Genomic DNA, 22,923 nt, shown 5'->3' with positions numbered 1-22,923 from the left:
CCCCTTCATCAACAAAGCACACTGGTGAACTGGAACAAGAACAAATTTTTATCTTTTTATACTATTTTCATGAATTGACTACCACAGCACACCAAACCCCGAATGTCATTTCACACTCGGTAAAAGGTCTATCAGCAAGCCTTCACTCATCTCACAACCCGCTATGTATTCTCCTCCTCTTTTATCTACACCCTTCCCTTGATATGTTCTACCAAAATCACCGCTCACCTCATTCTCAGCATCACCAACCCCTTTCAGTCGTCACAAATATCCTTCCCAAATCCCCTTACCCAACTCCTACCATTTACCTACCGACCTCCCCAAAGGTAAGATACCTCCATCAATTGATGTAAAAAAACTAAAGTAGACACCAGTTCCTTTTTTTTCTTTTTCTTGTCAGACATGACCATACATACTACACTTTGCCAAAAACCAAAAATGCCCAAAACTGGAAAAAAAAAAAATAAACACTATATTTTCATCAACACCACCTCTCAAGCTGGTATTAATCAAGTTCATGGCATCCATATATCCCAAAGCTAAACAGAATATTGATAATGACCACCAGACCACACATGCAAAACAATCATAGACATACAAGCACAAAAAAAAAAACACCACAACTCTCAATATCAACGACTGATTATCATCTAAACTCCCATACCTCACTTTTATGATAAAGAGGAAAAGATTATACAACAAGAAACACCCCTCCTCCAATGAGTACCTAATACTCAAAATCATCATCCACACTCGGCCCCTTGCTCTTACTCACACTCTCCTGCTTCCGATACATCTCCGCCACCTGCCGACTGCTCGTCGCCTCGTCCGGCTTCTTGTCATCCCTCACCTTGATAAACCTCGGAAACCTCAAGCTGATCCCCTTCTCCCCGCTCGGGTCAACCCCCTCCTTCATCCCCGCCTTGTACCTTGGGCTCAGCGTCAAGTCCGCCGTCTTGACCTCCCAGACATATTTAGGTTCAAACCACACGTCCGGCTGGTGCTGGCCCCCGCTGCTGTGGGCGTAAAACGGCTTGGGGCGATCAATCGTGATCTTGGAGAGCTGGGCATGCAGCTCCTCGAGAACAGCCTCGCTGAAGCCGGTGCCAATGTTGCAGACCGTTTCGTACGTGTCCGTGCCGGGGTTGTAGCACGCCAGCAAAAAGGCGCCGTAGACAGAGGTGCGCTTGCCCTTGCCAAAGTAGGCGCCGAGGACGACGAGGTCGAGCGAGTCGCCGATGCCGGTGAGGTAGTCTTTCTTGATCTGTTTTACATTAGCACACTTTTTGCTCGCCTGTGACGATGTGGAATGAAAGACCAAACACACCTTCAACCAATTCCTCGACCTCTTACTAGGCTCATACCCGCTCTCCTCCCCATCCAGCATCTTCACCATCAACCCCTCACACGAAGCCTTGACCGACTCATCCAAGAACGTCTGAATCTCATCCAGCTCCTGCCCATTCATCGACGTCGCAAACGCAAACTCGCCCTCGACAGGAGTAAACGACTTGTGCAACAGCTCCCTCCTCTCCCTGAGCGACTTGTTCACCACCGCCTCCCCGTTCAGATAAAGCAGATCAAACGCAAAGACGCAAACCTTGACCTTGACTTCCTCAATCTTGACGTCCTTCTTCTTGCGCGTCATCAGCTGCTGGAAAGGCAATACCTTCTTCTCATCCACATCCCAAGCAACCGACTCACAGTCCAAGACAAAGCTCTTCGTGTCATCCTTGACCCAAGTAGACAGCTTGGCCAAGACGTCAGGGTACTTCTTAGACAGATCCTCCGAGTTTCTCGAGAAGATCGCCGCAACACCATTACCCACCTCCTTGCTGGCATTCGCGGCCGACTGGCTGAGCTCTTCAGCAGTGTCCTTGGCCACATAGTGAATCTGCGCTCTTTCACCATCGTACTTGTACTCGCAAGTGAACAGCTTATTCTCAAACCGGTCCAGAACCTCGGTGATAGCCTTGGTAGGATTGGCCAACATGGGCTTGAGGGGAACACCAGGCCTCAACTTGCAGTGATCCCTCAGGTTCATGATCCCGTGCTCAACCATAGCCGGAATGATGACATCGTAGCTTGGCAGCTCGCTGTAGACAGTCTTGAGGATCGCCTCGCCCTTCTCAAAGTCAGCCGCACTGGGCGCAACCCCCTTTTGAGCCGCCTCGTGCGCAACCACCGCCTGTGACAAGCTGACAATGACCGACTTCTCCGCCAGACCTAATCTCAGCTTCCCCTCCAGGAACCTGACCAGATACTTGGCTTCACTCGGCCCGCCCTTGTCCTTAGTGATATCAACCTTCTTCGCCCCGTTGGCATCAGCCTGGGAAAGCAATTTCTTGATCCCATCCACCTTCCTTCCCTGAGCTCCATTGCCCGTTGTTGTGGCAATGCCCATCAGCCCCTTCAACACACCCCTAACAGTCAATGGCTTTGGTTTAAACATGGTCGGCTGCGTCGACCTGCTCTTGACCGCCACCAAGCCCAGATCACCAATCTCCTTCTGATCTTGCTTGATAATCGCCAGACTTCTGCCCGTCGACTCTCCGATAGCCTTCATGATCAAACTCTCTCCGATGCCCAGCTCGATACCCGCATAGTCAGGAGCAAGCTTGTTGATCATAAGCAGCACCACCGGTAAAAGATCATCCGGCGTGAGCCTCAAAACCTGTCTCAAAAACAGCGCACAGTGCGCCATAATCTCCAGCCTCTTCGTCGTGAGCTCCACCAGCGAAAACGTAGTGCAGAGAGCAGCATACGGCACCGGCTCCCCAGCCTTCCAGTCAGGAAAAGGATGCTCATCAGCACTCTTAAGCGTAGCCTGCACCTTCTGCCTCGCCTTCTTGGCCACCTCCGGCTTCTCCTCCTCCTCCTCCTCCTCCTCCATCTCCACATCCGAAGCCAACGACGCCGTCTCCTCTCCCTCCTTGACAACCTCCTCCTCCTCCTTCTCAACCGCCTTCTTCCCGGCCTTCTCCCCCTCTTCCTTCCCCGCCTCCTCCTTCCCAACCTTCTTCCCCCCAACAGCAACCAACCTATCCCCCTTAAAAAGCTTCGGTGGACTCCCACCCTTATAATCATACCCCTCCGGCGACTCCACCCCGAAATTCCACTCCTTCTCATCCTGTCTCACCTTCTTCCCCTGCCTCTTCTTCGGCGTCGCATTCAACATCCTCGGCTCACTCCCCTTCTCATACTGATACCCCTCCGGCGAGGACACCCTGTCATCCCCAACCGGCGCCGGCGCCGGCGCATCCTCCATACTCTCATCCCCATCCTCCTCATCCCTCACCACCCTCCTCCCCCCCTTCCTCGCTTTTTTCTGCGCAGGTTCCGCATCCTCCATACTCTCATCCCCATCCTCCTCATCCCTCACCACCCTCCTCCCCCCCTTCCTCGCTTTTTTCTGCGCAGGTTCCGCATCCTCCATGCTCTCATCCCCATCCTCATCAACCTCCTTCTTTCTCGTCTTCTTTTCCGTCGTAGTGATGATGGCAGCCTTAGCAGGCCGGCCCCGTTTCTTCTTTTTCTCCACCGGTTTAAACCCCTCCTCTCCCCCCTCAGCATCAGATCTCACCTCCTCCTCTTCATCCTTCTTCTTCCTCTTGGGGCTCTGCTCCCCCCCCACCTTGGTCGAAAAACTCAACTTCGTCTGCGTTTTATTTTGCGCCGCCACCTTTGGCTCCGGAATCGCAGCGCCGTTGGCCTGGGTGAAGAATTTCCTGTACCGTTCAACTCAGTCAGTCCCAACTGTCCTCTCTGCCCCAATAAATCGCAACAAAACAACCGCCCCTCCTCCCAACCAGGCAATACATACCCCAGCGTAGCCTGCCTACTCCCCTTAGGAGGCATCGTAATCAACCCACCACCAGCACTAAACAATGACCTCGAGCAATAAAATCCTCGTCGTAAAAGTTGTTGCTGTCGCGGGAAGATCGCAGTAAAAGACAAAAATGACAAAAGCCGAGGAGCCAGCTTTTCTTGAATTTGTTGTTGCTGGAATTAGCAAGTGCTTTATAAAAAGTAGTCGCAAAAAAACCACAAAAAAAGTCCACGTCCAATAATGATAATAATAATAATAATAATAGGCAGCAGGCAGGGCGGCAGGCGGGCAGCGGTGACAGGGTGCTTCAAATCGGCAGGTATGTACGACGACAAACCAATTGGAAGGACAAAAGAGTGACGCGCTTCCGACGCGTTTTCCCTCCCCTAATCTTCTCGCGTAAAGTAGCATGGTCACATGAGCATAGTGGGCCATTTTGTTCATCCTCAGGCAGCATCGAAGGGTCCAAGCTTAGGCATCAGCTTAATGCATCGAGGGACTTGCCCTCCATGTGAAAATATCCTTCTCAATCCCATATGTATACCACCGTCCGCATATTCTAAGCATTACTCAGTCGCAAAACGCAAAGCAAATAGAAAAGAAAAGCACCATTGTCCCATTCCCAAATCTCAAAAATCATTTTCTTCATAACCGTATTTTTCCCTCCGAAAGCTCTATGACGGACGATTAGGAAGGTAATGTACAAAAAAAGGCCAACCACACGAGAAAAAAAACCAAATGCTCAGCGGTAAAGCTCGAGTAATTTCACTGTTTGTATAAACGGCTCTCTCTCTCTCTCTTTTCCTCTTGTTCAACCCCTCACCACCTCACCACCTCATCACCACTCTACTCTCCAACCATTTACTGCTTGAAGTAGTAGTTCTCATCCAGGATGCGGCCACGGATGAAATCGGGCTCGGAGCCTCTGACGTAAATGTCCTCGTACAGGATCTTGGGGGTGGCCTCAGGGACGGCCATGGCCTCGGCGGCGGCCACCTCCTCGTTGACGAAGCTGCGCGCCTCCTTGTCGATGTTCTTGAGCTCGTCCTCCTGAGCAACGCCCCAGTCGAGAATGTGCTGCTTGAGGCCGGCGATGGGATCGTTGGTGGACCGCATACGCTGAATTTCCTCACGGGTGCGGTAGGTGGTGCCGGGGTCCGACATACTATGACCACCGTAGCGGTAGGTCACGTACTCGAGAACCAACGGACCATTGTCCTCCTCAGTCCACTGCTTGCCGTACTGGACGGCCGCCTTGACCGCAAGGACGTCCATGCCGTTGACCTTGAGACCGGGGATGTACTGGCCGCGCTTGTAGTAGTCGGTCAGGGCGGAGGAGCGGGCAGCGGAGGTACCCATACCGTACTTGTTGTCTGAGAGCCACAATGTTAGCAATGACCCCTATGTTCGTAGCAGTGTCTGGAAACTCACTCTCGCACCCGAAAAGGGCGGGCAACTTCCAAAGCTTGGCCATGTTGAAAGCCTCAAACACCTGACCCTGGTTGGAAGCACCATCACCATACAGGATAACAGTAGCCTTCTTGCCACCGGTATACTTCTGGGCAAAAGCCAACCCGGCACCGACAGGCACCTGAGCGCCGACAATGCCGTTGCCGCCATAAAAGCCCTTGGCGAACATGTGCATAGAACCGCCCTTGCCGTACGCAATACCCTCACGGCGACCAAGAAGCTCGCCAATGATGGAGCGCACAGTGCCGCCTCTCATATAGGCAAAACCGTGGCATCTGTAAGAGGTGATGACATCGTCCGACTTGTTGATCGCATGCTCGATACCGACGGCGACGGCCTCCTGACCGGTGGAGAGGTGGCAGAAACCCCGAATCTTCTTCTCCTTGTATAGTCTGTCGGCAGCCATCTCCATTTGTCTATGATCCGGTATCGTTGCGTCAGCACAAAGATCACGGACCTCCGAAAACCCATGTGCCTTTCATACCTGACGACAACCATATCCTTATACATCTGCTTCAACTGCTTCTTGGTAACCTCAAGCTGGTAAGGTGGGGGGTCGAGCTCGTACGTCTCGAAGCTCTCGTCGGAAAGGGTGACATGGAAGGGCTCATCTTCGGACTGTTGTCGTGATAATAACAACAATATCAGCAACAGACAAAAAAAAAAGTGACGCAAAACCTCAACAATAAAAAAAAGAGCGATTTGACAACGTTCGCAAATAAAAGAGATATATCGCAAACATTCCCGCAATGCAAACGATAATGTCCCCTCGATATCCAAGCATCCCGGTGGGTCCGGAAAGCACAGTTCCTACTCATGACACAAGCTGCTACACCTCCACACTGAACATACCTGGGGGACGGAGCTCTTGTCAACCTGCGCCGAAGCGGCATTGGTGGTGACGGTCCTCCGGGCAAGCGAAGCCGTGACAGGGCTGGCGCGGGCAGCAGCAACGCGGACGGGCAGCGCCCTTGTTAACCGGGTGGCTCGCGAGAACATTGTGTGATGGGGTGAAGGGCTGGTTGCGCAATGAAAAAAAAGGGAAAAAGAAGGTGAAGGGAAAAAAAAAAAAAGAGGACGGAGAGGGATGGTCAGATCCAAGCGAGAAGGGACCGCGATGTCGGGAGCTGGATAGGGTGGGAGAGGTAGGTGTGGCAGCTTCTCAGCAACAGCAGGGCCCAGCAACAGCACAGCAGCACTGCAAAAAAGGAATGGGTCCCCCAAGTTTTTGGCGTTGGGGTGGGCGGTGATGCTTGTTGAGAATCTACGCGCTAGCCTTGTTTAAGCGAAGCCAAACATGGTTGGGGGTTTCTCTCTTTGCTGCAAAAAGTCCCCACCTGCCAGCATTTCCAACAGTGACAGCACCACACAAGAGGGGCCGCAAGCACGGATACAACCGAACCTCAAGAGTGGGACTTTTCCAGAGCTGTTTTTGCCCATTCTCGGCCCTTTTCATTTTATGGAATAAAAAAAATCGCTCTTTCTTAGTCAATTGCTACGGTATTATCAACCTTCGTGGAAGAAAAGTCCCTATCGGAGCCCACGGGGGGAAGTCCCGTAAGCATTTTAGTTTTGGTGTCACCAAATCTCAGATCTAGAAACACATCTTGTCCGTGCTATGTCCGCTGACTTCATCTTCCTTGACAGGGACTTGGAAACTCCACCACTGAACGGAGTAGGTTCGGAGTTAAGGACTGGCAGCTTTTCAATTTCAAGATATCAAGGACAAAAGACGAGAATATATCTTTTACTCTCTCTCTCTTTCTCGTCTATACACGGGTTGATAAAAGTCTTACTCCGTACTTGGACACAAAACACCGCCGCACCGCATCGCTCTCCGGCCCATCCGACCCGACCCGACCGATCTGATAAGACACCGATACACCCCCCCGACGCCCAATGCAAATGATATCAGCAACGGAATCCACTCACTGAGCTCACCCCACACTCATCCCCCTCAAACCCCCTCCACTTTACACCACCACCACCGTCATCTCTCATTCATGTTTGATAACAAAACCACTGCTCTCATATTTATTCAGCTGTCTTCTATACAGAGTTGACAGCACCGTCCAAAAAAGAAAGCCTGAAGATGAGAGAGAAATAAGTGTGTAACAAAAAAACAACGCCATAACAATGCGCTATCACATATTTCCTCCCTCCAGTTTCCTAATAACCAACATACAACAAACATAACAAAAAAACTCCATCCAGTCGATACCCTTCGTTTCCATACAACCAACCACCTCCCCCAATTCGATACAGAACGATCATGTTGCCGTTGAGACCCAAAAGATAAATAAACCAACAAGAATGGGGGTATGCGCAAAAATAATAACCAGCCAAAAAAGAAAATAAGCAAATCAGCGGATGACGCCAACAATGATAACCCCCCTTTCTCACTTCACATCATAAGTGTATGTGTGTATGTACCATAGCGTTGAGAATCATCTCGTATTCATGGATCCCGGAAAAACATGCCACCGCTCTGTTGAAGTGGCGCGGTGGATGGTCCTGCGTCGGGCATATCGACGTCAAGCATTCCATTGCCGCTACTACTGCTTCCAGCACCCCGGTAGTCCAGAGCAAAGGCGCTGAGTGGTCTGCTGCCGTCTGGTGCTGGGGCGTCGAGGGTTCTCTTCAGTGGGATAACAGGGCGGTCGTTGAGCATTTCTTCTGGTGGCGAGAAGTTCCAAACCTGTACACATGTCAATACTCCGCTGCGTGCTCAGGACGGAAAAAAAAAAAAAAAAAGGGGGGCTTACCTCCATGACGGTCCGGCTATTCTTCAGCGCCATCGCGACGCACTTCTCATCCTCAAACGCAACCCTCCACACAGCCTCGCCCTGCGTGATAAGCTCGCGAACCAGCTGGCCAGTCTTGAGATCCCAGACCTTGACTCGCCCGTCGCTACCTCCGCTGACAACCCTCGTGTCGTCAAATTGCAAGCTCGTCACGCTGTTGTCGTGGGCGGCGAGCCGGTGAATAGGGCAGAATCTCTCGAGCGACCATACTCTCACAGAGCCATCACTGCCGCCCGTGACGAGTGTGCCGCCACGCATTTGCAGTTGACCCACGAGGGAGGTGTGGCCCTGGAGAACAGCTTGACATTCACTGTGGAATTGTGTTAGTTAGCACTGGACTTTGACGAGATGTCAGATGGAAACCTACCCTGTCTGCGCATTCCAGATCCTGACACTAGTGTCAAGACTGCCAGTCGCCACCCGGTAGCCATCAAAGGCGATTGCATAGATTTGGCTGTAATGCCCCGAAAGCGTGTGAAGGCAGCGACCTTCGGAAATACTCCACACCTTGGCGGTGGTATCATAACTGCCAGACACCACGATGTCACCCTTGATCTCCAAACACCGGACGCTGGCCTGGTGGCCGACAAGCAGCTTGATCAGTGTGCCGTTTCTGATATCCCAAACCCGAAGGGTCGTGTCTCTGGATCCGGAAATGGCCGTGTTGGCATCTGACATCTTAAGACAGCGGACCGTAGAGGTGTGACCCCTAAGCGTATGCAGGCAGTTTCTGTGATCCAAAAGTCAGCCCAGAACCGAATGACCACCAAACCCATGATGAAACTTACCCAGTCGTCAGGTCCCAAACCCGAACCTCTCTGTCACAGCCACCACTGACCAGGATATCATCCCAGGGCACCATAGCCCAGACACCCATCACATGGCCCTGTAGGGTGCGAAGCGCGTTTCCTTCGGTATCAAACACGTGGATCCTGGCATTATCAAGAGCCACAATGATGTACTTGGAGGTCAAATGCAGACTCGTGACCACGCCGCCATCCTGGGTGAGATTCTTGGAGATGTTCCGCCCGCCCGTCCTCCAAGCCACATCAACCAGATATCTCTGCTTAAAGTGTGACTTGTACGACGTGAGCCTCGGCCGCGCGCCGGTGCTGCTTCCAAACGACGCGGGTAGCGAGTTGGACGTGAGCGCGCCGGAACAGTCCCCGGCGGCCGCACCGTCGTCTCGCTGAGCATGACCGTAGAATTCTGCCCGCATAGCCTGGACTTCCGACATCCTACGCTGATAATCGTGCTTTACGCATAGATTCTTCCACGTCATGTCATCACTCAGCAAATCCCGCCATCTTCGGGACACTTGCGATGCGCGCACAAGCACCTTGGGATCGTCGATGAACGAGAGGATCTAAGCGGCACACGGTCAGTTACATGCAAAGGCGTAAAGCCGGGGAGCGCGAGACCAACTCTAAGACACAGTTCATCTGGGAGAGTAGTGAATGGATCCTTCTTCAGCAGCGGGCTGACAAACTGGTGTACAAAGCTCAGCTGTTGACTGGTGCAGAGGTTCAGCAGATCAGACAGCAGCCGCCCCCTCTGAGCACTGTTGCACTTGACAAAGTACTGGCGAATCGTAGCAAGGTAGGCCTCCTCGGTTTCGTCGGCGCTCTTCCAATCCGGCCTCGAGTTGGATGGTCCTGGGGATGCCGCCGGCGTGGGTGGAGGTGGTGGAGAGCCGGTAACCTGATCGAAGTCTGCCGCGGGCGTGCTCATACTCGGTGTTGGTGGCCCTCTGGGACGCGGTTGCGCCAGGCTCTTGATGCCATGATGTGTATTCAGCGACAACTCCTCGTTAAAGACGGCCCCTCTCCTCTCGGAGAAACTCATTGGTGGATTGTAGGACATTTCGTATGTGTAGGCACACTACCAGTTGAAGAGGTAGGTGGTGTTGAGACGGCCTGGCGGGTCAGGCTGGGGACTCGAGAGAAAGACGACAGCGATGTCAGGGACCAAGCAATGATTTTTTTTTCTCTTCCACCACACCCTCACGAAATGCAGGTACACAAAAAAAAAAAAAAAAAAGAGTGAGCGGCGTAAGAACACTTGGGCAGTTTCGAGTACGGCAGCGGTATGTTCGAGTCGCGGGTGCCAGGAAGCGCTAACCGCTAAAGGTGTGATTCTCGGGATATCCCGACTCAAATCGCCGCGGTGACGGGAGGAGCTCGGAGGTTCGAACGGGGGGAGAAGTGTCAAGAGAAAGAAAAATGAAGTCGTCGAGGCCGAAGAGGATTGGAGGTTCCAGGCCAGGGGGGAAGGTCGCCAGTTGGTGGTTGGTAGTGGTGGTGGTGGTTGGTGGTCAGCGTTAACCGGCAATTCAATCTGAAAGTTGGCAGGAGGAGACGGCAGAGCCGAAACCGAAACAGGGAATTGTTAAGGGCGACGGGAGGCGCGCGCGCGCGCAAGTTCGAACGGGTCCGGCTGGGGCTGCCCGAGCTGAGGCGTTTGGAAAGAAGGGATGGATGACGGAACAAAGAATGGCTACGAGACACACACAACCATAACTAGCTACACATCAAACCAAAGGGTGAGTGAGGTGAAGGTGAGGGTGAGGGTAAGGGTGAGGGTGAGGGTGCGAGTGAGGGCTGAGAAGGGGAGGTGAAGCAGAAGAAATACGAGGCGGGAAGGGGGCGTCCCTTTACCTTTCCTTTTGCTCTGTTCTGTTCGAGACTGGGACTTGTAACTTGGTACCCGCCCGCCCTCTCTCTCTCTCCCTCTGTGTATGTGTCAGCGGTTGGGCCCCACCCAAGCCTAAACCTGCACGCCCAGCGCCCCTCCGCGACTCCAGCCAGGGAGTTACGCCACCTGCAGACCACTGCGATCAAGACCCCTTCGAATGGAGCCAGCGACGATGTGTTATCGAGCAATACTACCGTTTGGCCCATCTGGCTGGACAGGTATATGTTGCCATGGCCGTTGCTGGCAGTTGGGCATTTGACATTTTTCACTCTTGGATCTCTACTTAAGTCTGTGATCAAAACACGGCATCGCATCAGCATCAGCGAGCGACACACCAAACCCGCAGCAGCCTTAGCGGTGGTCCCCCTCCAGCCCCCTCCCGTGAGACTCTCAACGGGACTTTCTCTCCTCTCGAATCCACCATCTCAACTCACAACCTAACAATAACATGGAGCAACACCCCCTTTCTCTTTTGACTTTGCCCCCCCTTCGGGCCGGAGTGACCTTCGCACAGAACTCGTCCAAGAAGCAAATCCGGCGTTTGCATTTTACTAGGGCACCCCCGACCTCCTACCTCATCTCCATGCCCGTCATGCATACACCGATCTCACACATTCATCTATCTGTCTACAACAGGAATAGCAGCGGCATCCCCTGAACTAACAACCACCTAGCTGGAAATATCACTGGGTATACAAACCCACGCCTCTTCGCCGCTCATTGCATGAAAAGCGCCACGGTAACAAACACGCCGTAAACTGACTGACCCTAGGTCCTGTCTGCTTAAACCACAGGTCCCTGGCTAGGTAGATTGCATCACAGCCCACATGGAAATTAACCTACCTATACACAACAGGTATTATTTCTAGGATTTACATCATGCCCTGCAGCAAAAAGGCAGTCCATATATTATTAACTGCAGTCAGCTCCCAAATCCGAACCCTGGTGTCACTGAAACTGAACTGTGTAAGTCAAAACCCGGATGTCTGCCAAAGATTCTTAGGATTCTTGAATATCCCATCCATCCATCCATCCATCCATCCATCTTTTGACACCCACCCCAACGATTCATCGTAGCATCCAACGCTCCCTTCCTGTCATAACAAAATGATCGTCTAAACCTGCCGCTCATCTTTCATCTCTCAAAAACCCAAAACATCCGGACATGCCCAAAAAAAACCTGACTACTTCTCTCCCCTCCCCCAGAATCTGAAACGTCCCACCACCAGGAGCAGGCCAACAGTCCCAGCCCCAGGCCCGCCCATCCGCCCCGCACACACGCACAAGCATATCCACACCACCCACCTCACCACCAACTTTGTTAGTGTAGTAGCTTCGAAGAGCAACATTTTCAGCCATCCATCTCAGAATCCTGTATGGATTTCCCCCTGACCCTGCGGACCTACAGGCCCTTCCTCCATGGATGTGGCCGGTTTATTTCGGGCCCGTAATCAAGGTACGGAAGGAAAGGACGACTTTGTACAACCTGACTCGAGACCTGCTTTCCGAACCGATGTGTGAAGTCCAAATCTTACACACACGTTAGGTCTCCAGAACGAGTAAGCATACATTCCCATATACCAATGATAAAGCCAGGAAAAGAAACCTGATATGATCAAGCAAGGTAGTGGTAGTCGTACATTTAGACCCTTACCTAGTAAAAACAACGCCTTTCGTTCAACCCCACTGCTACGCTGATAATCATACACACCCATCACCCCCCTTTTTATCCCACAGAAACAATAAACATCGCTATCCAAGCCCGCCCTTGTCCCAATAACGCCATCTGGAAGAAAAAAAAAACCACACATCACCTCTCCTCCCCCTAATGATGATGATGCCCAAACCTCGTCGCCAAAGGCAGCAACATCCCCACCACCGTCCCCAAAGTATCCCTCAACTCCAACCTCCCCCCCCTCCTATTCCCCCCATTCCCAACCTCTGAATAACCCCCTCCACCTCCCTGCCCAGCATGATCATGCCCCCCAACCCCAAAAGAATTCTCCTCCTGCATAGCATGCATAGCCACATACAAAAACGTCCCCCGCTGAACAAGAGCAGCATCCCCGTCCACCACTTCCCCCCCCTCCTCCCCTCCAAATGCTCCCCCCCCAGCATGCCCACCATGAAATACGTCACCAGCGCCCCCACCGGCGCCGCCAGGCTGAACACCATGAGATGCACCCTCGCCGCTCGTTTGCTCAACCCTTGCTTAAGCAGCGTAGACGTGAGCCCAAACGCCGCGGGGGCCTTGTGGACCAGAATGGCGAAGAAGATGATCAGGCCGACGTTCATGTTTGATGTTGTCGCTGACGCCCCCATCGCAACCCCGTCTGCTGCCGCGTGGATCACCAGTCCTATTGTCGTTGCTAGTGATCGTGATTGTTTCGGAGAGGGTGTCAAACCCCCGAGGAAGGACTCGTCTTCGAGGTCGGAATCGGGTTGGTGAGTGGAGAGGTTGTCGAGGGATACGTGGCGGGATTGGGGGGGAGGGGTGAAGCGGTCTGTTAGATGGCGGGGGAGGCGGTCGATGAGGAACATGAGGGCGAAGCCGAGGATGAGGGAGAGGCCGATGTGGAAGGCTGGGAGCTCGTCGTCTTCGGTCTGAGGGAGATCATCGCGACGGTGACGGTGCGGGGCATTATCGTCGTGGTGATGGTCGGAGGAGGCGGAGGCGATAGCTTCTATGCCCTCGGGGACAATGACTATAAGGCATGATCCAACTAAAAGACCCGCGCCGAGGGAGGCGACGAAACGGAGTTGGGATTGGGTGAGGCTGATGGATAAGGGGAGTGCGCCGGCGAGGAAGGAGCTGTAACAAACGCGAAGAGAGGGGGGTCAATTAGATGGTGGCTTGAGGAAGAAGGTTGTGATGAACATACGCCACGGCCATGACCACCTATGGAAGCGAGAAACAGTGAGTTAGCCCGTTGTCTTACAAATCGCCGCGGGGAGGGGTGGCTGGCGCATCATCAAACTTACCGAGGTCACGACGAGGAAGATTAAGCCACTCATGATGGGGCACCAGGCAGGTAGATATTTGAAATTAAATAGGTATATCTATTATTTGACGGGGGGAGCAGGAGGAGAGCGGAAAAGACCCCTTTGTCGATTCATGAGGGTCAAGACGGGCCCAACCACCAAATTTGCAACGGCCGCACAGAAAAAGATAACGGTGGTGTCGTCGCAAGCGCAAAAAGGTTGGTGATCAAATGGCGGACGATCTGGCCGCAAGATGCGCAAGACGGCCCCACCAGCCCGTTACGCTTGGCTGAATTGGGTTAGGGTTGTACAGATTGAGGTGAGAACCCCTGGTGGGAGTCTCGATTGGGAAGGGCTGGTTATTGCAGAATGCGAGGAAACTGCGAGGAACTGCGAGGAGAGGATGGGTTGGACTGTGTGAATGAGGGGTGTTGTGGTATTGGGTAGCCAGTGAACACATGGACTTCGTACAGTCTCTTGTTATTCACCTAGTTGTGAACGTTGTGAATGTTGCCAGTTGGAGCTCAAGTGGCAGCAAGGATGTCAAAGGTGGTCCGAGCTTTCAATTAAACCGTCCCAGTGGAACGCGCCGTACGATTAGAGCGCGTCGCGAACCACTTTCACGTCGACGACTTGAAGCTTTTGTTGTCGCATTCAAGCCGCACAACCTCACCAGCCGCAGAACTTATTTTGCTTACCAGCCGCATACCAGCCGCATACATCCTATAGCAACCGCCAGCCGCATCACCACCATGGCCGACGACGACGGCGCCTGTAAGCTACTCCAGCTTTCTTCACTCCACGCAAACCAATTTACTAACCAGCTTTCCTTACCTACCTAGGGACGGCCTCCGCCAACGAGGCTTTCGTGATCTCTCTCGTTGCCCCAGGCTCCAATGGCAAAGAGTCCAAATTCCACCCCAGATTCACATACCCCATCTTTGGCGAAGAGGAGGAAATCTTTGGCTACCAAGACCTCCAAATCAACCTCCGCTACAATGCGACCGATATGCGCCCCAACCTCCAGATCAAGTTCAGCAAGCAGTTCCCCGCCATAGGCGACGCCGAACCCCTCGACATCAAGGAAGTCCTCTCCGAGTTCCTCCCCGAGGTTGCCTTCCAACCCCTGAAAGATTGGAAATCCGAACTTGCCAAGCCCCGCGACGACTGGACACCCCCCGGTGAGCTCCTCACCAGCTTCACCAACAAAGCCGGCCGCTTTGAAGTCTGGAAAGGCTCCCTCTCCGACCCAGCCGTCAAGCAGCTCGTCAAGCGCATCCAGATCCTCGTCCCCCTCTTCATCGAGGGCGGCACCGCCATCAACGTCGACGAGAAAGACGCCGGCCACTGGACCGTCTTCTTCCTCTACCAAAAGAAAACCGACCCCTCCAACAAGAAACCAACCTACATCTTCGCCGGCTACTCCACCGTCTACCGCTTCTTCTTCCTCCACCTCACACCAACCCCACCAACCACCCCCCTTTCTGACAACACCTCCCCAATCAACGACCCCATCGTAATCAAGGAAGACTTCCCCCTCGGCACCCCCACAGTCGACATCACCACCCTCCCCTGCCGCTCCCGCATCTCCCAGTTCCTCATCCTCCCCCCCTTCCAGCACCTCTCCCTCGGCTCCCGCCTCTACCACACGGTCTACCAAACCTACCTCTCCCACCCCCCCACAAAGGAAATCACCGTCGAGGACCCAAACGAGGCCTTTGACGACATGCGCGACATCAACGACCTCCGCCGTTTGCGTTCCCTCCCCTCCTTCCAAGCCCTCCAGATCAACACCTCCACCCCGATCCCCAAAACAGGGCCCGTACCCAAAAACATCATCGACGAGGCCGCCGCCGAAAAGGTACGCAAAGAGGCAAAGATTACAAAGAGGCAGTTTTATCGCGTCCTGGAAATGCAGCTCATGTCCCGGCTGGGAGAGTCTGTCCGTCCGGGCATCGGCCTGGACGAGAGCAAAAAAGTTGCCACTGCGACGGAGAGGAAGGAGTACGCGCTCTGGAAGTTGATGCTCAAAAAGAGGCTGTACGTGCACAATAGGGACGCGCTTGGACAGCTCCAACTAGAAGAGAGGGTGGAGAAGCTGGGGGAGGTAGTGAAGGGGGTCGAGTTTGATTATGCGAGGTTGCTTGTCAAGATGGAGGATCAGGAGCAGAAGCTGAGGGAGGAGGGCGAGGGGGTGGTGGTGGTGATGAATGGGAAGGGGAAGAGGAAGGCGACGACGGAGGGGGTTGACGATAATGGGGAGAGTGTGAAGAAGAAGGCTAGGGTTGAGGATGAGGATGAGGAGGAGGAGGAGGAGTAGTAGTGGTGGTGGTGGTAGTAGTAGTAGTAGTAGTAGTAGTAGTAGTAAATTTGGTAGCAAGCAAAGCTTGCTAACAGGCCAGGATCATGCGGATTATTTCTCTGGTTTTTTTTTTCTTTTTTTCTTTTTGTACGTTTACTTTTGTGTGTAAATTTTACAGCGGCGTTTCTGGTTTGGTGTTGGGAGGCAGGCAGGCAGGCAGGTAGTCGGTATAAAACAGCACCCCGTGTCAATAATTAAGCTACAGTTCTTTTCCCAGACGCTTCTTCAAAGAGGCCTGTACCTACCTCCAACTCCCACAAGATATATATATACACACAAGCACTATAGGTATGGTATCACACCTAATCAACAGCCGTCCAATCCTGCTTTTCCTCCCCATCAAAATAAAAATAAACGCCCCAAACACCCGCTGTTTCCCCAAGTTATTATTTCCCCCTTCCCAAAACGCCATACGTACCATAACAAATCTCCACCAGTAAAACACTCAAGAGTGATGATCCCCATTAGTCCTCTCCCCCCAATGCCCACACCCACCCCCCATCGCCTCCTCCCACTCCTCCCACTCCTCATCACACATCCTCTCATCATCCTCCCCCAGCTCGCTCGTCTCCTCCCACAACTTGCTCAACTCGGCCTCATTCTCCGGACTAACCGCCCAAATCCCCTCCCTTTGCCTCTTATGCCGCTCCCTATCCTCCTCAATCCTCTGCTCAACCTGCTTCCTATCCAACTTCATCTTCCCTTTCCCACCACCACCACCACCACCAGTAGAAACCCTAGTCTGCGGCGTAGGCACCCCCCCACCCCAACCCACATCACCATCCCCAACAGCAGTAGTAGGCGACGACATGAGCGCCAGATCCTGCTGCGCGGCAGAATACCTCTCCCTCAACACCTCCTCAATCTGACTCAGCAGCTCCCCATCAAGAAACGACTTTGCCGCCAACGCCTGCAGGACCTTCCTCGCAACTTTGACGTTTGCGATCCCGGTCCCATCTTCGGGAGCGACAGCGTCAACGACGCGGATGATGTCACGCTGCATGAGAACAACGTATTCAGGGTGGGATTCCTTCTGGGCAAGGTCGAGGAAGTGTTCGATAAAGTACATAATGTTGGCGCGGGTGTTCATGTTGTTCTGTCCTTTTGTCAGTAATGATGTGTGGATTAAGGGGCGGAGGGTAAAGGGACCTTTTCAAGCTGCTCCAAAATGCAAGAATGCAAATCCTCCCCCATCTCATGGTGTTTAAGCGCGAACTGGGCCGCCTTTTGGGCAGACGTAACCGAGGCGTTGAGTTGCCTCAGCTGGTTTGTGAAGCGCATTCGCACTTCGAAGGGGTCGGCCATTTTTTTGGTGGAGTGATGGTGGTGATGATGATGATGATGATGATGATGGTTTGTGCCGGTTGGGTTGTTGTTGTTGATGTAGTTGGAAAGGTTTTTTATTTTTTGGCTATTGTTTTTGGACCATTTTGTATTGTTGGGGGTGTTATTGACTTTTGGACCATGACCAGCGGCGGCGCGTTCTGGTTGTGGGTTTTGTGGTTGCTGTCTTGGCACAGTTGTATTTGAAGATGATGGTGGTTGTTGAGCTGCTGGACCTTGATGGGCAATTGGAGGCTTGTGAGAGTCGTCCATTACCTAGTGATGGCTCGTGCACCACCGCCCTGGGGATACGGGTAATCTAGGCGCTTTTTGGGTAGGCGGTGAGGATTGTGGCGGGGGATAGTGGGGTGAGTTTTTGGCCACTTGGACCCTGGGAAATGGTTTTGGAATTTTGAGAAAAAGATGTTGGTGACACAAGAAGAGGGTGTTGGAGATGAGTTGTGATGGGTTTGGTGATGAGAGTTCGGTGTGATAAATGGTAGAAACAAAAAAAAAATTTTAAAAAGAACGGTCAGCTGTTGCCCATGATTGATTATAGTGTGTGTGTTCATGTTGCTCTTTCCTTTTCTTCTGTCTGTTATATTATCAAAATTGCCCCTCTCCGTCACAAGAGTGTCCACAAAAGTTGAGTGAGTCTTCAAACGCAGCAACTTACACGCACCTTCTTTTTTCACATCTCACTCCGAACTTTGGCACAAGTTTTCTGTGAGCACATCTCAACTCACATAACCCATCGGTCAATCTCACATTTATACTACACATCTAAACCCAACTGCACAACACAATGAGCGCTTCTCAAACCACCAGCTCCCCCGAGCTCACCATGGCCGTCATCGGCTGCGGTATGTCCCCCCCTCACCCCCCTTCCCACCACTCACATAACTAACTTTCCCCCAGGAACAATGGGCATAGCAATCCTCTCCGGCATCCTCGCCTCCCTCGACGAGAAATCCATCTCCCCCACCCCCTCCGGCACCTCCACCCCCCTCTACGAAACAACCACCACCCCCCGCCTCCCCTCCAAATTCATCGCCTGCGTCAAACGTCCCGAATCCGCCAAAAAGCTCAAGACTGCCTTCTCCTCCTACACCACCCCGGTAACAATCCTCACAAACTCCAACCTCCCCGCCGTCCAATCCGCCGACATCATCCTCCTGGCCTGCAAACCCTACATGGTCAACGAACTCCTCTCCGAACCCTCCCTCGCCCCCTCCCTCAGTGGTAAACTCCTCATCTCCATCCTCGCCGGCGTAACCGAAACCCAGCTCTCCCAAACCCTCACCACCGCCAACGGCGGCCAGCCCGTAAACTGCCAAATCGTCCGCGCAATGCCAAACACTGCCTCCCTCATCAGGGAAAGCATGACCGTCATCGGAATCAGCAACCCCCCTCTTGACCCCGAGACGATGGGGACGGTTACCTGGATTTTCAAGCGGATTGGCGAGGTGGTCTACCTCCCTCCGTCAAACATGGATGTTTGCACTTCGCTGTGTGGGTCAGGGCCGGCTTTTTTCGCGTTGATGCTTGAGGCTGCTATTGATGGGGCTGTTGCGATGGGTTTGCCGAGGGCGGAGGCGCAGAGGATGGCTGCGCAGACTATGAAGGGGGCTGCGGGGTTGGTGCTGAATGGGGATCACCCTGCGTTGTTGAGGGATAAGGTTAGCACGCCGGGGGGGTGCACCATTGGGGGGTTGTTGGTTCTGGAGGAGGGGAGGGTGAGGGGGACGGTTGCTAGGGCTGTGAGGGAGGCGACGGTGGTGGCTAGTCAGTTGGGGCAGGGGGTGCAGGGGGTTAATGGGACGCGGTTTCCTGGTAATAACTTCCAGTAGGGTGGGGAGTGAGGAAAAATCTCATGGGGGTGGTGAAGATAAGGGGGTTTGGGTGAGTTGGGACGTGGTATCCTCCTGATTACTTCCAGCAGGATGGTGGGAATGGGGGAACCGGTGTGAACTGTCAGCAGTCTCGGTGGGGGAGTGATGTGGTGAATCATGGGACTTGGACGGCGAATTCTTCAAATAACCGCCTGCCAGATTGGAAGATGAGAGAAGGAGAGTATGGCATGAGGCCGTCCGACAGCGACTATTCCCAGCAGGATGGGAGAATGAGAGGGAGACAGCTTGAGATGAGGTCGTCTGGGAGCTACAATTCTCAAAAAGACGGGGCGTCAGTAGATGGGAGGGCGGCATCAGATGGTGTATCATTCTCTCCAAAAAGATGGGAATCAGTGGGTAGAGGGGTGGAGGACAATCTTGGTGCTGCTCGTGGAAGGGGGTTCGGTTTGTGCGAGGTTCTCGCCGAGGCAGTGAAGGGGGCGTATAGATCTCTCACAGATTCATTAGACTTTCGAGCATTGTTTGAAAGAATACCAACTTGGGTTGAAAAGGATGATCTTGATTAGACTGTTTACCTCTTTGAAAGGGGGGGGGGAGATTTGCCATGGCAGGTGTATACATCAAAGACACTATGCCCGACTTAGATCATGGCTCTAGAATTGGTTTTATTTTTTTTATAGAATTTTGATGTTCCAGAGCAACAGGCAAATGCAGTTCACGATGGCATCATGTATTTGTCATGCAATTAACAGTTCTCACGAAACAGAGCCAAAGGCAAACTGTCTATATACCCCCTTCTCGGAGCAAGCCATCCAGCCCAACCCCATCCCAAGTCCAACGCCATTGGTGATATGATGCTGTGTTAATCTTGTTGATCCAAAAAAAACAAAAAAATACAATCTAATACACCCTTTGCCCTGCTCGCTAAACGTCTCAAAACGCCAAAAGCCACTGCTACGACAACGCAAAGCCGCAATGGACACGCCCCTTATCTTGCCCCCTTAATCTTTTCCTTCTCCCTCTGAATCTTCTTGAAGAACGAATTCTGCCCCCCAGCATCCGCCTTCTTCCCCGCCCCCTTGCCCTTCAACCCCTTATTCGCAGCCTTGTTCTGCTCAATATACGCCATATCCTGCCCACCCGACAGCTCCCCAAGCGTACCCGCCGTCCTCCTAACCCCATTCCCAGCCTTCCTTCCCCTGGCACCCCCAGCACCTCTCCTGCCAGAGGGCTTCCCAAACAGATCATCAGTCTCGGCGTCTTGCTCAAAGCCCTTCTCATTGTCGACCAATGTTCGTTGAAGAAGCTCCCGGCGTTCCTGAGGCGTGGCAAAGGCAAGATCGGGCGTGTCGTTGATGTTGGCTAACTGAGTGATAACCTTGAAGGCGTACCCCTGATCAACGAGGAAGGCCTGGCGCTTGGAGGAGTAGTACATCTCTTGGGTGTCTTTCGATACCAGAGAGTAGAAAAAGGCGTTGAAGCCTTCATCGTTACGGCGCTTGGCTCGTAGGATACGGCCGAGACGCTGGGCCTCTTGCCTACGGGAGCCGAAATGAGAGGAAATCTGGATGAGACAGGTTGCTTCGGGCAGATCGAGGGAGGTGTCGCCAATCTTGGACAAGAAGAGAGTGTTGACATCGGGATTGTGCTGAAAGTTTTCGAGGACTTGCATGCGCTCCGCCTGGCCGGTGCCGCCGTAGATGAAGACCTTTTTGAGTTTGAGAGCATACTGTTTGAGAGAGTAAAGCTCATCAGAGAAGACGATGATCTTGTCGCCGCGCGCTTCGTGATAGTTGATCAGGTACTGGCAAGCTTGGAACTTCCTCGGGTTCATGGCGTAGAGCGTGCGCTTCATGTGGGAGTTGGCGCGGAGATACTCGTCGTAGAATTCCGGGGGCATGGAACACCACACTTCTGCGCACTGGACCTTGGCGATGTGGCCTTGTTGGGATAATTCCATCCAGTTGGCCTCATAGAGCTTGGGGCCGATGAGGAAGTTGAGATGGGAGATCTTGTCATCCTCACGGAGGAGGGTGGCGGTGAGACCAAGCTTAGAGTGCGACTTGATAGACGAGATGACGCGGCGGAAGACATCGGCGGGGACGACGTGGACTTCGTCGAGGAGCATCAGACCCCATTCTCGCCCTCTGAGGAAATCCATCATCTTCTTGCTGTCGTGAGACCGTTCTCTGGAGTTGGTCACCATGGAGTATGTGGTGACAATGATGCCAGTACTCCCCGAGAACTTGTTCTTGCTGTCGGCTGTGAAGACAGCGATGTCCTCTGGGTTGATGTTGGACCACTTGAGGAACTCCTGGCGCCACTGGACGACTGACATAGAACTCGTGCAGAGGACAATAACTCCCTTCCTGATGGTACAAGCAGCCGTGATACCCACCAACGTTTTGCCCGCTCCGCAAGGCAAGACAATGATACCGCTCTTGGCTCTGCCGTTGCCAAACATCTTGCTGAGACTCTTCTCCTGGTACGGCCGGATCAGAGTGTTGGGCCGGAGGTCAATCTCGAGGTTAGGGTTCACATTGTCGTTTCGGAAGTCGTACTCTTCGAGGATTGGGAAGCCGATCTCCAGGCACTGTTTCTGCACCGTTTCGACCGAGGCATCCGAGATCTCAAAAGAGTGAACGGCTTCCTTCTCGTCATCATCATCTTCTTCATTCAAGGCAGCAAAGACATCGGCCTCGGCGCCTGCCTGCCCTTGCTCGCCATTTTGATTATTCCCCTGCTTCAGATCGGCCTGGTGGACGCCGGCAGCGTTCTTGGTGCCGGGAATGACCAAGCCGGCCATGGTGGGCGCATAGCTGGTGCTGATGTCAGTAGTCCCAGAGATGCGGGCTGCACGAATTTGTGGATCAGCCAACAGCTTCTGAAGCAGTTGTGTATCAACGCTCTCTACAAAGTACTTGTTGTTCTTGAGCACGAGCTTTACCTTGCCGTAGCTCTGGGTACAACTGCTAATGAAGTTGAGAATCCTGGGAGGCAGCGGTGTCTTCAGGAAGCGATCGAGCGTGTTTATGATATCTTGCGGCCTGAGACCAATCGACACAGCGGCATACAAGCTGTGCGTTGTGATGCGGTACTCGTGAAGCAGAGATGGACGCGACTTTGGCTCGGCAATGGTGATCAGAAAGTCTGTGGCCTGCTCTGACAGCGGGCTGAAGCGCTCTAGCACAATGGTCCCGTCCGGCTCGATCCAGAGCGGGCGGTTCTGGTGATCGGGCTTGAGCTGGTAGTGAGAGTAGTCTCTCTTCTTGAAGTACTGAGAGGCGGCATCGTAGGTTCTTTGACCCGCCTCCTCACCGCCGTCCACATTCTTGGAGGTGAGGGCCCACTTGTTCACGAACTGGTCCGCCTCCTTCGCGAGCATGTCCTCGCGCTGCTTCTGAGCCTCATCGACATCCTCGTCGTTCAAAAAGTCCTCATCCTCCTCGGACATCATGGAGCTATCAAGACTGCGCGGGGTGCCAGGACCGGGCGTTGAGAGCGCCGAGGTGCGACCAGCTTTCGCCGCCGCACCCTGAGTGCCAGGCGCCTTTCTTTTCGGCGGCATCTTGTCCCAATGTATCTTATCGGTACGGGCGCGGCGAG

The 22,923-nt window shown here is 53.2% G+C and overlaps 8 protein-coding genes across 8 annotated transcripts; 2 read left to right on the top strand and 6 right to left on the bottom strand.

Moving 5' to 3' along the window:
• Positions 1 to 661: 661 nt before the first annotated feature.
• Positions 662 to 3,858, bottom strand: cdc17 (ATP-dependent DNA ligase Cdc17; the record flags this gene model as incomplete). The annotated part of the gene is made up of 4 exons (XM_062893851.1): positions 662 to 1,264; positions 1,328 to 3,253; positions 3,344 to 3,728; positions 3,824 to 3,858. 4 exons carry the CDS (start codon positions 3,856 to 3,858, stop codon positions 728 to 730), a joined length of 2,883 nt encoding a protein of 960 aa, XP_062739698.1. The 3' UTR covers positions 662 to 727.
• Positions 3,859 to 4,690: 832 nt separating this feature from the next.
• Positions 4,691 to 6,607, bottom strand: PDA1 (alpha subunit of pyruvate dehydrogenase; the record flags this gene model as incomplete). Its single annotated transcript, XM_062893850.1, has 4 exons — positions 6,152 to 6,607; positions 5,784 to 5,917; positions 5,261 to 5,715; positions 4,691 to 5,202 (listed from the first exon to the last, which is right to left on the bottom strand). The coding sequence occupies exons 1-4, from the start codon at positions 6,296 to 6,298 to the stop codon at positions 4,691 to 4,693; spliced, it is 1,248 nt and encodes a 415-aa protein (XP_062739697.1). The 5' UTR covers positions 6,299 to 6,607.
• Positions 6,608 to 7,026: 419 nt separating this feature from the next.
• QC762_710000 (uncharacterized protein) lies at positions 7,027 to 10,787 on the bottom strand. The gene is given in 6 exon segments (XM_062893846.1): positions 7,027 to 7,997; positions 8,065 to 8,413; positions 8,471 to 8,833; positions 8,892 to 9,469; positions 9,529 to 10,125; positions 10,135 to 10,787. Coding segments are annotated over 5 exon segments (1,968 nt in total). The 5' UTR covers positions 9,967 to 10,125; positions 10,135 to 10,787; the 3' UTR covers positions 7,027 to 7,757.
• A 1,290-nt stretch (positions 10,788 to 12,077) lies between these two features.
• Positions 12,078 to 14,368, bottom strand: QC762_710030 (uncharacterized protein). The gene is made up of 3 exons (XM_062893849.1): positions 13,780 to 14,368; positions 13,680 to 13,696; positions 12,078 to 13,609 (listed from the first exon to the last, which is right to left on the bottom strand). Exons 1-3 carry the CDS (start codon positions 13,810 to 13,812, stop codon positions 12,694 to 12,696), a joined length of 966 nt encoding a protein of 321 aa, XP_062739695.1. The 5' UTR covers positions 13,813 to 14,368; the 3' UTR covers positions 12,078 to 12,693.
• Positions 14,254 to 16,099, top strand: HAT1 (histone acetyltransferase 1; the record flags this gene model as incomplete). The annotated part of the gene is made up of 2 exons (XM_062893848.1): positions 14,254 to 14,553; positions 14,622 to 16,099. Exons 1-2 carry the CDS (start codon positions 14,532 to 14,534, stop codon positions 16,097 to 16,099), a joined length of 1,500 nt encoding a protein of 499 aa, XP_062739694.1. The 5' UTR covers positions 14,254 to 14,531.
• Positions 16,100 to 16,321: 222 nt separating this feature from the next.
• On the bottom strand, positions 16,322 to 17,954 carry QC762_710010 (uncharacterized protein). Its single transcript, XM_062893847.1, has 2 exons — positions 17,291 to 17,954; positions 16,322 to 17,237 (listed from the first exon to the last, which is right to left on the bottom strand). Exons 1-2 carry the CDS (start codon positions 17,735 to 17,737, stop codon positions 16,587 to 16,589), a joined length of 1,098 nt encoding a protein of 365 aa, XP_062739693.1. The 5' UTR covers positions 17,738 to 17,954; the 3' UTR covers positions 16,322 to 16,586.
• Positions 17,082 to 19,970, top strand: PRO3 (delta 1-pyrroline-5-carboxylate reductase). The gene is made up of 2 exons (XM_062893845.1): positions 17,082 to 18,327; positions 18,383 to 19,970. The coding sequence occupies exons 1-2, from the start codon at positions 18,270 to 18,272 to the stop codon at positions 19,312 to 19,314; spliced, it is 990 nt and encodes a 329-aa protein (XP_062739692.1). The 5' UTR covers positions 17,082 to 18,269; the 3' UTR covers positions 19,315 to 19,970.
• A 335-nt stretch (positions 19,971 to 20,305) lies between these two features.
• Positions 20,306 to 22,885, bottom strand: SSL2 (DNA repair helicase RAD25; the record flags this gene model as incomplete). Its single annotated transcript, XM_062893844.1, has 1 exon — positions 20,306 to 22,885. The coding sequence occupies one exon, from the start codon at positions 22,883 to 22,885 to the stop codon at positions 20,306 to 20,308; it is 2,580 nt and encodes an 859-aa protein (XP_062739691.1).
• Positions 22,886 to 22,923: the final 38 nt, after the last annotated feature.

This window comes from Podospora pseudocomata, chromosome 7 (genome assembly GCF_035222375.1).
Source record: "Podospora pseudocomata strain CBS 415.72m chromosome 7, whole genome shotgun sequence".
Classification (NCBI taxonomy): domain Eukaryota; kingdom Fungi; phylum Ascomycota; class Sordariomycetes; order Sordariales; family Podosporaceae; genus Podospora; species Podospora pseudocomata.
This window is presented reverse-complemented; position numbering and strand designations above follow the sequence as displayed.

Excerpts from the sequence above, each read along its gene's own strand:
- QC762_710030 (XM_062893849.1), bottom strand. The coding sequence starts at position 13,812 with ATGAGTGGCTTAATCTTCCTCGTCGTGACCTCG.
- QC762_710010 (XM_062893847.1), bottom strand. The coding sequence starts at position 17,737 with ATGGACGACTCTCACAAGCCTCCAATTGCCCATCAAGGTCCAGCAGCT. Across the intron at positions 17,238-17,290 it reads TTTTGGAGCAGCTTGAAAAG|AACAACATGAACACCCGCGC; the intron begins GTCCCTTTACCC and ends ACAAAAGGACAG.
- PRO3 (XM_062893845.1), top strand. The coding sequence starts at position 18,270 with ATGAGCGCTTCTCAAACCACCAGCTCCCCCGAGCTCACCATGGCCGTC. Across the intron at positions 18,328-18,382 it reads CATGGCCGTCATCGGCTGCG|GAACAATGGGCATAGCAATC; the intron begins GTATGTCCCCCC and ends ACTTTCCCCCAG.